The sequence below is a fragment of the Trichoplusia ni genome, chromosome 16 (assembly GCF_003590095.1).
Source record: "Trichoplusia ni isolate ovarian cell line Hi5 chromosome 16, tn1, whole genome shotgun sequence".
Lineage (NCBI taxonomy): Eukaryota > Metazoa > Arthropoda > Insecta > Lepidoptera > Noctuidae > Trichoplusia > Trichoplusia ni.
In genome coordinates this window covers 5,233,177-5,247,154 of record NC_039493.1, presented here as the reverse complement: position 1 = coordinate 5,247,154, position 13,978 = coordinate 5,233,177, and the positions used below count along the sequence as shown (strand labels likewise).

Genomic DNA, 13,978 nt, shown 5'->3' with positions numbered 1-13,978 from the left:
TAGCGCAGTGTAATACAGTGAGCCAAAAACATTGAAAAGCGAAGGATGGATATGGCTGATTAAAAAAACTGAATAATTCCTGTGTGTTATACATGTTATCAAAGAGTTATAAAAGAAGAGCAAACGAACATAAGATTATGTTAAAGAAATAATAATTCGATTACCTACTTGAAATCATTAACAGTACAATATAAAAAAAAAACAAATTCATATTTTGAAGAATATTCAGAACGCACTTCCTTAGGCCAAGAGCACAAGTTTATTGAATCAATACGAAGCCTTTTGACGTCCCGCCTCCCGCTTCCACTTGCGCGCGCTGTTCCGACGTCTTCTGTCACGTTCGAGTTAGTTCGACACTGACGTCCATCATAATAATTACGTCTTTTCTTTCTGAAAGTCGCTCACTCGGTATACAAATTAATAAATCATCAATCATGATTGATCCTTGCATTCTTGATATAACATTAGAATTTTTATCGGTTGCTTTTCATAGTATCTTGTATTACGCATCAGTGTACCCAAAGAGCATCTTCGAAACTCGTAAGAAATATAATATTATCGTTTACCGATCGGTTCACCCACAGGTGAATGAATACATTGATACAACCCTCAAGAAGATTGAACAATGTTTCATAGAAGATCGGCTGGATTGTGTGCAGTTTGCTGTTCTAGATGCAAATTTCAAGACCATTTTTACATATGTTTTTCAATTTGGAAACCTTTCCGACCCGAACGAGCCAATAGACCCATATTTGGTGCAATGTGAGATGAATTTGCGAGCATTTTGTTTGAAACTGTCTTCCCTGAAGTGTTTCTTCAACGATATGCCCCAGAGCTCGAGTTTCTCCATCAATATCCACACCAATGATGATGCTCCCCTAGTACTTGATTCTAATTTTGAGATATTCCCAGTGGAGGAACGTTATGAAACTCGTGTGGAGAATAACAAAGTTGTTCCCATAAAAACACTGACAATTAAGAACCACTCTATTGAAAGTGTCTTGGAATTTGAATAGACATTGAGCCATTGTGAGACTAACCGGGAAGACAAGGACAAGAACAAGATTAATACTATATCTTAAGCAAGTATATTAAGGTAACCTTCTTAGGGATGTACCAGCTTTTTCATCAGTATTAATTATTTTTTCCTGCTGCAAAGTTTAATCTTGAAGCGAGACATGAAAGACTGATGCCGCACAAGACCTAAACTGAAAAGATCAACAAAGCGAGTTACCATCCGGAGAGCGAGGTAACCTATTTAAACGGCATATTAAAGGCCCTTTAATGACAGTTGTTGCTAAGGTGATGATTTCAGTATTTTAAGAAATCAAATGATAATATTATTATTTGCTCTTTTGCAAGCTAATCATAAGCTAGTAGTAATTGTTTTTGGTAAAAATTGATTTCAAAGCATTTACATTTCTGTGATTAATGAAGCCTAAGCTTTCCATTAAAATTAAATTTAGTTGGCAAGTTTAACTTGCCACATATTTGATCTCTATAATTTATTATATAAGTATTACATTTTGTTGCTCTGATGTGGTACAATAGCTGTAAAGTTATGTGCACTTGGGATGTTACACCTATAATATATTATTTGAATTCAATTTCGATTAATGTTCCAACCTCTAGTACTAATTAGCCTGAATATCATGTTGTAATGGATTTTTCTTTAGGTGCAGTCAGTGAGTAGTAACTTAATGAAAATTGTATATTATTATATAAGCAAAACATTCTCACACATTCTGGATTAGAAAATTTTATTATTGTACCCCAACATCCCTTTTGTATGATTGACTTAATTTTAATCCTAAGTGTTAATTAAAATTTTAATATTATCACACTTGATGTTAGAATAACACATAAACTTTAAATGTTAGCTATCTTCAGTGTTAATCAATTACTATACTTGATGTCTAATATATATGAATCTTAACAATTTTTTGATTGTTAGTTAATAAAAAATGTGTGTACTTTCACCTTTATTACAAAGGGATTAAGGATGGCATGAGAGCCTTTGATAAGTGGTGCTGGAGGCAAGGAAGGGGTAGAAGTGGACTGAATATGTAACTTTAGAAGTAAATATGATGGTAAAAAGAGAAGTTTAAATAAAAGTGACCATAATTGCTTGAGGTTTTAGCATCAGAAAGAGTAAAGACTTATGACTAGACCAGTGCTTAGCACTAAACTCATGAGGATGAAGGTATAATGAACACAATCCCTGGAAAACTATTGTAGTGCCATTTAATCATTAAACCATAATCGATCATTTATAATGTAGTATTTAAGTGTAGTGATGTGTACCGAAACAAGGTTTGTCAAGGAGCTCTTTTTATGTAGAAATAAAATGGTGAATAAATACTGTGTTTTGTCACTCCTTGCCCTGTTAATCCAGTCAGTTCAAGACTCGCTAAACAACAGGTTTTTTAATTAATTGCTTAAAAGGTAAAATCTTGGTGTGTCCTTTTATACAACACATAATAAATACATAAACGTCTGATATATTTCAGTAGTATATTTGTTCAGGTAATCTTACTGCCACTTTCCATTGTTTTATGTGGCTGTCTAATTTTTAAACTAATATTTAAAACAGAAATTGTTAGACATCAAGATTGTATACTTTTTGCAACTAGAGTATAGTCTCATACATTTAAGGGTTACCTAAGTACCGCTTAGGTTCGAAGCAATACTACAAGGGTGCAAAAAACCGTGGCCAGCTGTGGACAGTAATAATAATGAGTAACGTTCTAAGACCTTACAATTAAAAACCGTTTACAGGATTTATTAGTTTAGTTGGTGTATTTTTGTTTTTACAAATGTCAACAGATGCCATCTTCATTATTTAACTTGATCTTCAAGCATCTCAGTCTTGAATATATTTCATCCCAGTCCACATACGCACCTATAAGTTGTCTCACATTATTTTCACTGTCTTCGTATGCGTTCCTGCCATGTAACAGCCTTATGTTATTGAAGGTAAGTATATCGCCAGCCTTCGTCTTAAATTTCGCTGCGAACTTCTGATTTAAAGCGAGAAACATGCTATGGGCTTCATACCACGGTTTTACCAATTCGATTGCCATTGGGAAATGACTTCCTCGTTGAGGAATCGAAAAGTTGATTCTAGTTATTTCACCGTGACGATCTAAGCAAATTACGGGCGCCCGGTGCAGTTTGAAGAACTCGTTACCGTCTTCTACCCCCACGTCCCTCCACTCCACCTCAATGTCGGTCAGCAGACTGTATTGGTCTGGGTGATGTACCTTCATATATTCAGCTGTATAGTGACAGTCTGAAAGCATATTTTCTCCACCTTGACTAGCTGTTTGAACTAAACAGTGTAATAAATTAGCCCCAGGACAATATTCATAGTAGGGGAGGTCCGTGTGCATCTGCAGATTACTCGACAAATAGGCAACGTTACTTGTGTTTGGTAATTGACGCACAACGAATTTCACTCCGTAGTGAGTCCTCTTAGTAAAACCAATTTTATTAACAACGGCGTCTATCGCTGTGTCGGAGTCGGGCGTATTTTGGATCAATGCGACTCCGTAAACAGATAACTTGTACAACCAGTTGTACAGAGCTTCGTTTGAACTTAGAATCTCGTTGTAGTCGTGCTTGGAAAATATTTCGTCGAAATTCTCGGTGTGCCACGTTATCTGCTTAGGCTTGTAAATGGTTTCCGAGTAAGTCTTCTGATTTTCGGGGGTAAACCCTCTGAATTTTAACCAGTTTAAGTTATATTGCGATGAGTGTCCATCCTCCCACGTTACTTGAAGACTATTCTGGTCCTTGGAGACATATTTTGGTTTTACGTTAAGATCGAATTTGGACCAATCGAGTATTCTACTCTGGGCTGATTTATGGTAGCACTGTTCACACTGGCAGTTTTCTCTTAACCACACGTTGGGGAACTGCAGAGATTCGCCGCGAATGACTAGATCAATAAATTCATCAGATTTATTTCTGTGAAGCACTTTGTTAATGTGAATTTGTTTGATACCCGAAATATTTGGCACTGATTTAACAAAGTTTTTAGCGCACGATATGAGTCTCAAGGCGAACATGTTGACGTGCTCCCGCGAGCGCGTGAGCACTGAACTGAGATAAACTCTCAAATGTAAAACACAGCAAGAGCGAGTATGAACCGGTGTGTTATGTAAAGTATGATATAAAACAAATGTTTATTGAGTTTACTATTGTATTGTGTATTTTATTATTTGATTACGTTTTCAAACAAAGATACCTACTTAAGATCTGACATAATAGGTGGTACATTGACCCTATAATAGAGGGTCAATGTCAAACTGCTGACCTTTGACCCATCCATTTTCGAAGTGGTCTGTCTTTCTTACGACAGGCAGATAAGTAGATTTATTTAAAGAGATTAAGTTTATGAATTTAAAAGAAAAGGTAGGTCGGAAAGTACTTAATACCTACAAGGAGATAATTAGGTCCGGTTTGTAAATTTTGTTTAATTTAGTTGTTATCTCCACGGAGTCCATAGGTCGATGATTTGCGGCAGTTCTCTGCTTAAGGATGATAGGTAAAATCAGAAACTGCTGAGATCTTAATATTGTTCGGCTTCGGACAAACAAAAATAATATATTTTTTTGCAACAAACCATAATAGACAGATCGGTCAAATAAAACCGAACTACGTTATTACGTTATTTAAGAGAATTGAATAAAACACATCTGTCACATGAAAATGCTATAGAATAGCAAAAAATATAATTAAAAACTTAAAAATACAAAGCATTCTGACTAAATAAATTGACAACATTTGATTCTTGAGTAAGTACCTAAAATTATAAATATATAATAAGTTACAAAATTGCAATGATCTGATGAACTATATTTAAAATAATAAATTAATTGTTTAAGTTGTGATGAAAAAGTTGCTCATAGTCTGTATAGTATAACGAAGATATTATTATATTCAACTTGTCTAGCTGTGTATAGGTACGGAAACGAGAAAAATATACTGGATGCGATAAATAAACATCTTAGTGAATACAAAACTAGCAGGACAAATATAATCATTCCAGTTTGTGTGAATTATGGTGATGGCTGACACCAAATTTGATCTTAGATGTGCTTTGCTTTAGTTTAAATCAACATTACCCATTTTAGGATTTTAAATTAACGCGCAACGAGGTCATCACGTCAAACTTTTTGAGACGTGTCGCGGGTTTCTATTCCTGTTTGAGTGATCGACGAATGCTTGTCCTGAGTGCATATGGCTTGAGTATTTTTAAATCCCCGCGACACGAGGATTCAATTTCTTAGTGCGGGAAAGAAAAGAAAGAACTGTTGGTTCTGGTTTATCTATGCGTCTATTTCAAATACAGAATGTATAATACTTATTATTTTTAATATATTCACTTGTCTCTTTAGTGTTTACTGAATAGTTTAATTACTGATCCAGTCGCACAGCATAATACTCAGTCGCGCAGCTCAAGAGATATCAAAAATTGCTCTAAAACAGTTGCACAGCACAGCGCAGCATAGCTCAATGACTTTTATGGTATTGATAGTCACCTCATAAATATAAAAATATGTCTTTATAGTATATTTAAAGAAAGAAGACATTTTATGTCAATAAGGCCAGTCTTACTGGTGATTGAACTTCGACTTGCAAAGTTATTTGCATTACACACAGTACTTTATATTGAGACATTTATTAACCAAAATTGTACCTTATGTCTTGTATCACAAAGATTAATTGAAAAATATACTTTCGTTTTGTTATTCTTTAAAAATTGGATTTGCATTGGATTGGCATATTTTGGCTTGGATTGGGTTTTACTACGGACATGGACAACCTACAGAAATGAGTTTTGGGACAAAAACAGACATTTTTTAAATGTAAGCTAAGCGTCATTTGTTCACTTTAGTGCTATTTCGAGAATCACAAAAAACATAAATACGTTATTTAAATAAAAAAAAACCCTCTCACTCATAATTTTTGAATTAAACTGTGTGGAATATCGGGTCAACATGCACATCTGGTCATCTAAAAAGGTCTGTTTCAGGTGTTGCGTAGAGAATACTTTAGAACAGTAGTACTAAAGAACAGGCATTATATCCCTCCTGTAAGAGACGTTTACTGACGTTTTCTTAAAGAATGAACACTTACAAAAACTTTTTAAGTGTTCATTTTGGATCTAGTATATAAAAAAGTAAAATAATTAGAGTTGGTCCTTTGAGGCTCGCAAACTAGGTTTGCGTGTTATATTCCTGTTGTTATGAGTAAGAGGGTTTCTAAGCGATTGCATTAGACAAGTCTCCTATTTGTTCCTATGAAAGTCTAGAACTAATGAGAAATATGTACTTTGATCTTATGGTATGCGTTACTGAGGAGACCTCGTATGTTCCATATATCTTCGAATTTCTCTGGCTGAGTGTTGAAATTGCTGTCCGTGGCCTTTGCCCATAACTCCACCTGCAGCAAAATTGCATATTAATAATTGGATAAATATGATTTAACAGCAAACAATTTTGGTCATTAGAATCAGTGGATTCATTTCAAAATGGATCACAGTACTGGTCGAATTAATTTCGGCCAGTACTGTGATCGTTATCTTCCGCGTTAAAATCGATATTAAAACGAACCAATCACCTGTAATATATTAGCTATACTAATCCAGTTTGGTCCCACGTTAGCCAGTTGACATAATTGTTTGGATGAAATAGATTCAGTATAAGGCACGTAGTTGAGTAGTAAGCGTGTGTTACCTCGGGCTGGCCGAGCGCGACGGGCACGCGCGCGGTCCAGAGCGTCCAGGCGTAGTGCTGGTGCGGCGGCGCGGCGTCGGCCTGCAGGCGCTCGGCCTGCTGCCACGAGCGCCCGCCGTCCGCCGACACGTCCACGCGCACGATCTGCGCGCCGCCGCCGGAGTACGCGTAGCCTGGCGCACACATTATTACTTGACGCCTTGTGTCATTTTAATAGCAACACTTTTTTGTGGAATTTTGTGATTTTGCTCTAAAATTTGACAAGGGAAGTCGTGTAACACAAAGTTTTAAAACCAATAAATTACGGGGGCATAGTACATAAGCTTATTTAATCAACAATATGGTTACAGTTGCTTTGACCAATAAAATAATGTAAAATTTGACGTACGAGATCAGTTAATTGACTAATTAAAAAAAAAGCCTGCCCCCATTAACCAGTCTCTATCCACCAATATTCAAACAACAAAATAATATAATAGAACAAAATGTGTCCAAACGATGGCTTACCTCTGACTTCAATGCATCCGTCTTCCACCTTGACGGTGTCTCCGTTAGCGGGGTCGCAGATGGCGGACGTGACGGGCAGGCTGTATATGGGCGGGGCGCTGGCGAAGTCCGCCGTCTCCCACGTCTTAGACGCGTTGAACGAACGGTAGTCCTTCTGGTGCCAGTGAGAAGGACTCTCGTCTTCCGAAATCGTTATGGATTCTGTTTAGAAAATAATTAAATTAGATCAGTTAGTTGTTACTTTGCAATGGAGTGGAAGAAATATGTAACGGTTTCATGTCTACTGGCATGTTTTGATTAGCTACGAAAGCTGTTGAACAGAGTTGGATTTTAATACTGCCGTAAGTGTTCAGCCACTTTCATAATTTTGGTACTCAGCCTCTTTAGTTTTACTTCAGTCATGTTATGACGGGTCTAACTAACATGACTTATCAAAACGTTTCCTAGTGAGGTTGCTTAGTCTACAATATCACTAGTCGCTAGAGCCCGCTCGCCCCCGTACCGAGCCACTTGACGCTCCGGACGGCGGGCGCGCCGGGCACGAGCGCCCGCAGCGGGCGGCCGTGGTCGGGCGGCAGCGGCGCGCCGTTCATGTGCGTGGCCAGCAGCACGCGCCCGTTGGGGTTCAGCGCCAGCCACAGCGGGATCGACGTCGAGAACTGCACGCCCGTCGCGTCCGTGTCCGACCCCGTCAGCTGGGAAACAGTTTAATAATCACTACCGCTTGAATTATTATAAAATTCTAAGGCCTCTTGGACAAAAAACGTTTTACACTTTGATTATAAAAGCCATTAGCTTTAATAATCAAAGGCTAATTCGCCATGTCTACGTAAGATTGTCAGTGTTGTTAAACTTTTTCTTAAGGAGAAATTGCCGATGTTCACGCCTCTAGAAAATGCTGTAGTTTTAAAATATAGCTAATAGCCTAGAATATCCCACTGGTGGGCAAAGGCTTCCCCACTCTTCTTCCACTAGTCTCTCTGTGGTACGGTTTAAAACAACATTTTTAGTTCTCTCGATAATAACCAGATGAACAAAAGACTTAACATGTTATTGTAAATTTATTAAAGCATTGGCTATACGTTACAATGACGTGTTTCCCTTCAGTATCCTGCGGGTCCACGCCGCAGTACAGCAGCACGTCCCGCAGCAGGACTCCCTCCCACAGCGCGTTGCTGATGGCGCCGCCCTGCCAGCTGATGCCTCTCACTTGCTTCACCTGCTTTATCAGAAATACCGTGCGTTAACTACTTTTGTCAATCATTTGTAACACGAGCATTTGTAACTGCCTTGCAGTCGCAAAACGTGTTGGAAAATTGATTAAGTTTTATTTGCTGCTTGGTGCTTTTTTAAATACAGGAGAAATACATTTTTTAGATTTAGTCATCAATCCTGTTTACATTTAAACCCTGAAAAAATAACCTTTTTTAATTACTATCTTTAAGATTGACTTTTGCTTTGGACTTTTTTGTTTAATGTGAAAATTATTAATGTTAATCCCTATTTTTGATAAAAACAGCAAATAGGTCTACATAAATTCATAAATTACAAAGAATAAGTAATCAGTTAAAGCTAATGTACCTCGTTCATCTCGCTCCTTCTGTTCCCGGCACACATGAGCGCGGCCCTAACGGATGCCTTCGGGAACATCTGCAGCTGCTGCAGACTGAAGTCCAAGGTCCGAGTGCTGCCGTTCTTAATGATGATTTGCAGGCGATGTTGTTCCGCGTCCAAGTCTGGAACAGGCATGTGTTGACGCACGTAAAATAATTCGCTGGAAAGAAAAGAACAAGATAAGTCAAAAGTTAAGTTCGGTTCCCGTTATTATTTAAGTTCTTGGCGGATTATTTCATTCTTGGCAGATTATTAATTTACGGATTCATTAAATTGTTTTGCAATTGAAGGAATCCTATTTGGGGATGGAAATATAAAGTCATTTTGCTTGATTAACTTAGTTATTATTTAAATTGCATTAAGGATTACACAAGGTTCTTGGCGCGTGGACCGATAACTTTTATTGGGTCGCTGACATGCTCGATACCCAACAATTAGAAAAAAATATTTGTTCTCCGTCTAATACTGGTAGAAAAAGTAAGTCGGCAAGGCAATCAATTAAAAAATTTAAATAACTTTCTCCAGTCAAGCGCTCAAGCAAGAAATGTTTACCGATTTTATTAGGAATAATTATTTGCGCCGTTTCCGAATGAAAGCAGAAATAGTGATAAATACGACTTCTTTAAAAATAAGAAAAACATGTCGAGCTTATTTTAATTAAAACATTTCGAAACAAAAACTGTCTTTTCATTATACTCTATTTCGAATTAGATCATTTTAATAATTTTAAGAGTTTGGAAGCTCTATATGTGTTTTTATAATGCCTCTGCTATAAATTTATTTGAAAATTAAAATTAATATTTATTTGATACAGACGTCATGACAAAAAAAGTTCAAATACAAACCTTTTAAAGACGATCATTAAGGTAAATTTAAAAACAAATAAAAAAAATCTTAACTTCATTACAGCGACACTTAAGAAATGGAGAGTAAGTCTGGGATCTACCACATATCTCATCCAAACCCAAAAAATATATAGGTCCATGCGCCAAACACCCTGTATTCATCTACCACCTTAGTAACTCAATCATAACTCAAAGGAACAACATACTTGGGTGTATCGAAGTGAGCGATTTGCATCTTAGCCGGTATCTCAGCGTTGAAAGGCTTGCTCGTCTTCACGATCAGCCGCTTGTCTCTGAACGGCTCCTTCACCCAGAGCTCTTCGTCAGCGTGATCCACTATGTCATCTTCGTGTAAGTTACCTGAAAGAGATTAACAGCTTTACACATTTATACATTTAAGATATATGATATATGTAAGATAAAAGGGGAAAAAAATTACGGCATTTTTTTTTAAGAAATTACCATCTTTAACTATGTTTAAAAAATAATTTACACTGACTCAGACAAACAGTACAGGGCTTTAAATAATAGGGTATTCCAAGGACGGTTACGTCAATAAATCTTACTGACGTAACCGTCCTTGGAACATTTTCATATCGTATACGCATAGGTCATTGCTGCATTCCTGTTTTCCTTTGTAAAATCAAAGTCCGTGATTGCTCACTTGGCGAAACTAATATATTTTAAGTATCGTCTTACGATACCGGAATTCTGCCAAAACTCGACCCACATTCCACTTACCTATTCTATAACTCTCAAGCAGTTTGTATATTTCATAAGTTTTGTGCATTCCATATACATTCCAGAAGGGTTCGATGCTGAGACCCCCTGCATTTAGGATCTGGTCTCCTCCAGGGTGGCTCGGGAGGAATGACGTCACATCATAAACGCCGTTCTTGTATATCACCCAGAAGCTTTCCCTGGTAAGTGGAAAAAGGAAAATTTAAAGTTCATATAATCACTAGCTCACACGGCAATCGTTTGGAAATTTCTGGTCTAGAAAAACATTACAATCACAGGGGTAGAAATAGAAAGCCGATTCTCATGCCTACTAAATGTGCATGCAAAATTGGTTACGCCGTTTCGGAGGAGTATGGTAGCTATCTTTGTGGCCCGAGAATTTTATATAATATAAGATTATGTAGATAACATTATATTATTAAGGTCGTAAAATTCCTTGGGCAGCATTATCTGTGGTTGGATTGAAGTGCTACAGCTGCCCGGAGATAATAATATTGTTAATATTTTTGAACTTTCTAGAATTTTTTGACTTGTATTCCCACGCAGTCTTCTGCTTTTACTAGACAGAATTTAGTTTCACCTGCTTGAAGTTGTAATGGATGATACAATAGTTATGACGATTTTATCTTGATCTTGACCCATATCATGCTGTTTAGTTATAGGCATAACATTTTTATCGCTGGTATTTCTTATTTGATCTTTAAACCCGCTGATATGAGTGCCTACGTCAGACTTATTTACTAATGGTGATGATACATTATTGTTTTTTTCATAAATTGTGGCGTATCACAATTGTTAAAAAAAATAAGAATATTATTTTACTAGTTGCTGCTCGCGGTTTCGCTCGTCTGGATATCGGTTACAACTGCAAAAATATTACCCCCTTTAACGAAGTCGGATAAAAATATGTGTAAGCTTATGGGTTAAGCAAGGTGCCAGCTACCTTCCTAAGTTTAATCGAATTCGGTTCGTTAGTTTTTCCGTGAAGAGGTAACAAACATAAACTAATAAACCCATACAAACACACTCACATACTTTCGCATTAGGTATTTGTGTGACATCTAACTGATACATCTCTTCCAAAGATAATCTGAAGGACAGATTATTTATCAGGTGTCCATGTTTTTAATTTACGAGTACCTACGTCAACTGAATATTAATCAGCGATAGCTTAGGTAACTATTGTTATGGTAACAGTCACTTGAACACAGTATCAGGCAACTAGATAGCATCAGGATATCAGCAGCCTTTACATGTGTCATACAACTCCACTTATCTTCACATTGCTATTATCCGAACGATAAACATTTTTACACATGTATGATAGATCTGCAATGTAATCTTAAATCTAATCTTGTGAATTTTTTGAGCAAATATGAATGTTGATTTTCCTGAATTGATCTCCTTGTTGTTTGTGTGAATAATGTTGAGTGTTAATGTTTACCTTGAGTCACAATGGTTTATAAGTATCACAAGGTAACTAGGAAACTGTAGTTTTTATACGTATACATTTAGGTTCCTTGCAATTTTGCTAGATAACAAATAGCAAAAGAAATTTCGAGATCTGTATGCTGAAGATTATACAAATTATAATTAATACTTATGAATAGCTTGATTACATTGATACTCCCATGTATGTCTTTCATAATTGTATCAATGTACTACATCAAGATTACAATCACTACACAAAATTATTGCTTCTTACACTGATAGTAGGCTATCAGAGATAAGGCCCCCCTGCAGTTATAAAATAGCATAGTGGCATGATAAGCTCTTTTTTCACAACCTTGGGAAGTTTCCGTTTCAAATGTAAAAAATTAAATTGGGCAATTTCTTTGATAGTTATTCGTGACTGATTATTTTATACACACATAGATAAAACTACTTGGAAACTGTGTCAATGGAAATTTAATTTGTAAGAAATAAAAATACTACATTCTATCAAATGGTGTAGTCATAGTTTAAATAAATTATTAAGTCACAGTGAGTCTTTTAAAAACAGTACCCGAGGGTGAAAATAGAAAATTACAAAGTAATGGATAGTTTAATATACTTTCACAAACTTACTTGCTGTCATGTTTGAAGACTTCTTCTGCCCTGTAAGTTGGCAGGTCATCACGCTTCTGCCCAGCTTCAAATGATTTGCATTCCTTTTCATCTTCGGCTTTTTCTACAACGCAACAATTATGAATTAATAGTTAATAGATATTAATATAATATTATAAATTACATATACATTTGAATAACTGTTTAGTAACTATTCATGTAATAGAGAATGAATGAAATATTTAAAATAATTATACAAGTATACATCAAAACCTTATTGTTTGACTTTGTCATTCTAATATAAAATATACAGGAAACTGGTAAAGTAAATGAACATGTTAATTAAATTTTTGACAAAAATACGAACATGTTAATTAAAGTCACATGTATAATTCATAAGATGTTGTAATTTATTTTTTAAATTAAGTTACTATTTCATCTAAGATGTAATTCATTTTATGTTATTTTAAAAAGTATGGATACACATACTGTTTTAAACCTTTATAACGAGTTAAGATATTTTGTCAATAGAATTTAGCATAAGATAATCTAAAACAATTAAAGTGAAGTGGTTACCTGATATGAGAGATTTAAGTATAACTGCTCCTATGAACCCTGAAGCAATATTTCTGCTATTTCTATGATGCCCTCTATCTTTCCCTTGCTGTTGATTTTGTTCCTGTGTGAGTTTCACTGCTGTTGCAGACAGATACACAAATTTATTTCTTTGGTTTATTGTTCTGGAAATAGAAATAGTACTATTTAATTGGTTTCATATTGTTTTTAAAATGAGTGTTACTGATTGTTTAAAAAGATCATGCATATAGTGTGAAATAATTCAGGACCAAAATTTAAGAAGGTATGATGCATTGAAAGCTGTTCATATATTTCTGTAACTTTTTAAATATATTGTTGTAACTAGTTTAAGCAAATCATAAGCATATAAACACAAGTCGAGTTTCAGTATCGTATAATTTGAACTAGGTACACGATTCAACAAATAATTGGATTGTGGAAGTAATCAAAATTAAAAGAGATAAAATATTTTTTCTATCCATAGTATTCTTGTGTATCAAAAGCTGTATGGAATAATAAATACATGTACGTGACTTACCTGAGTAATATAGTTTTAAGCGACATTTTACAGAGTTATATTTTTAAATTACTTCAGCACTGTTTACATCACAAAATATAGAAGTGAAAGTTATTTCGCCAAAATATAAAAACAGTCCTACGACCTTGGATAGTGGACCGTCTCTGACGACCTTTTATCATTTATGATGATATTTATCGTTGTTCAAACAGAGTGTTAACTCCAAAACGCGTTTATCGCACATATTTTTACTACAATGACAGCTGTCACTAGTAAAGTAACGCTACTGACAAACAGCTGACGGAATTCACAATAGTTTTCATAACGTTTAGTTTTCGATCACATCAGTAATCAGTAATCTTTATTTGTTTAACGAAAATGTTCAACAT

The 13,978-nt window shown here is 35.6% G+C and overlaps 3 protein-coding genes across 4 annotated transcripts; 1 reads left to right on the top strand and 2 right to left on the bottom strand.

Moving 5' to 3' along the window:
• Positions 1–43: 43 nt before the first annotated feature.
• Positions 44–1,140, top strand: LOC113502001 (mitotic spindle assembly checkpoint protein MAD2B-like). Its single transcript, XM_026883350.1, has one exon. The coding sequence runs from the start codon at positions 435–437 to the stop codon at positions 1,014–1,016; it is 582 nt and encodes a 193-aa protein (XP_026739151.1). The 5' UTR covers positions 44–434; the 3' UTR covers positions 1,017–1,140.
• A 1,360-nt stretch (positions 1,141–2,500) lies between these two features.
• Positions 2,501–4,280, bottom strand: LOC113501998 (gamma-butyrobetaine dioxygenase-like). The gene has a single exon (XM_026883348.1). It carries the CDS (start codon positions 4,068–4,070, stop codon positions 2,820–2,822), a length of 1,251 nt encoding a protein of 416 aa, XP_026739149.1. The 5' UTR covers positions 4,071–4,280; the 3' UTR covers positions 2,501–2,819.
• Positions 4,281–4,703: 423 nt separating this feature from the next.
• On the bottom strand, positions 4,704–13,868 carry LOC113501997 (probable sulfite oxidase, mitochondrial). Of its 2 annotated transcripts, none has more exons than XM_026883346.1 (11): positions 13,611–13,868; positions 13,073–13,236; positions 12,518–12,620; positions 10,451–10,629; positions 9,916–10,069; positions 8,832–9,024; positions 8,338–8,472; positions 7,753–7,945; positions 7,251–7,451; positions 6,744–6,916; positions 4,704–6,450 (listed from the first exon to the last, which is right to left on the bottom strand). In XM_026883346.1, the coding sequence occupies exons 1-11, from the start codon at positions 13,634–13,636 to the stop codon at positions 6,322–6,324; spliced, it is 1,650 nt and encodes a 549-aa protein (XP_026739147.1). In that variant the 5' UTR covers positions 13,637–13,868; the 3' UTR covers positions 4,704–6,321. The 2 variants fall into 2 exon arrangements, with proteins under 2 accessions (XP_026739147.1, XP_026739148.1); XM_026883347.1 differs by having other exon boundaries at positions 8,338–8,469.
• Positions 13,869–13,978: the final 110 nt, after the last annotated feature.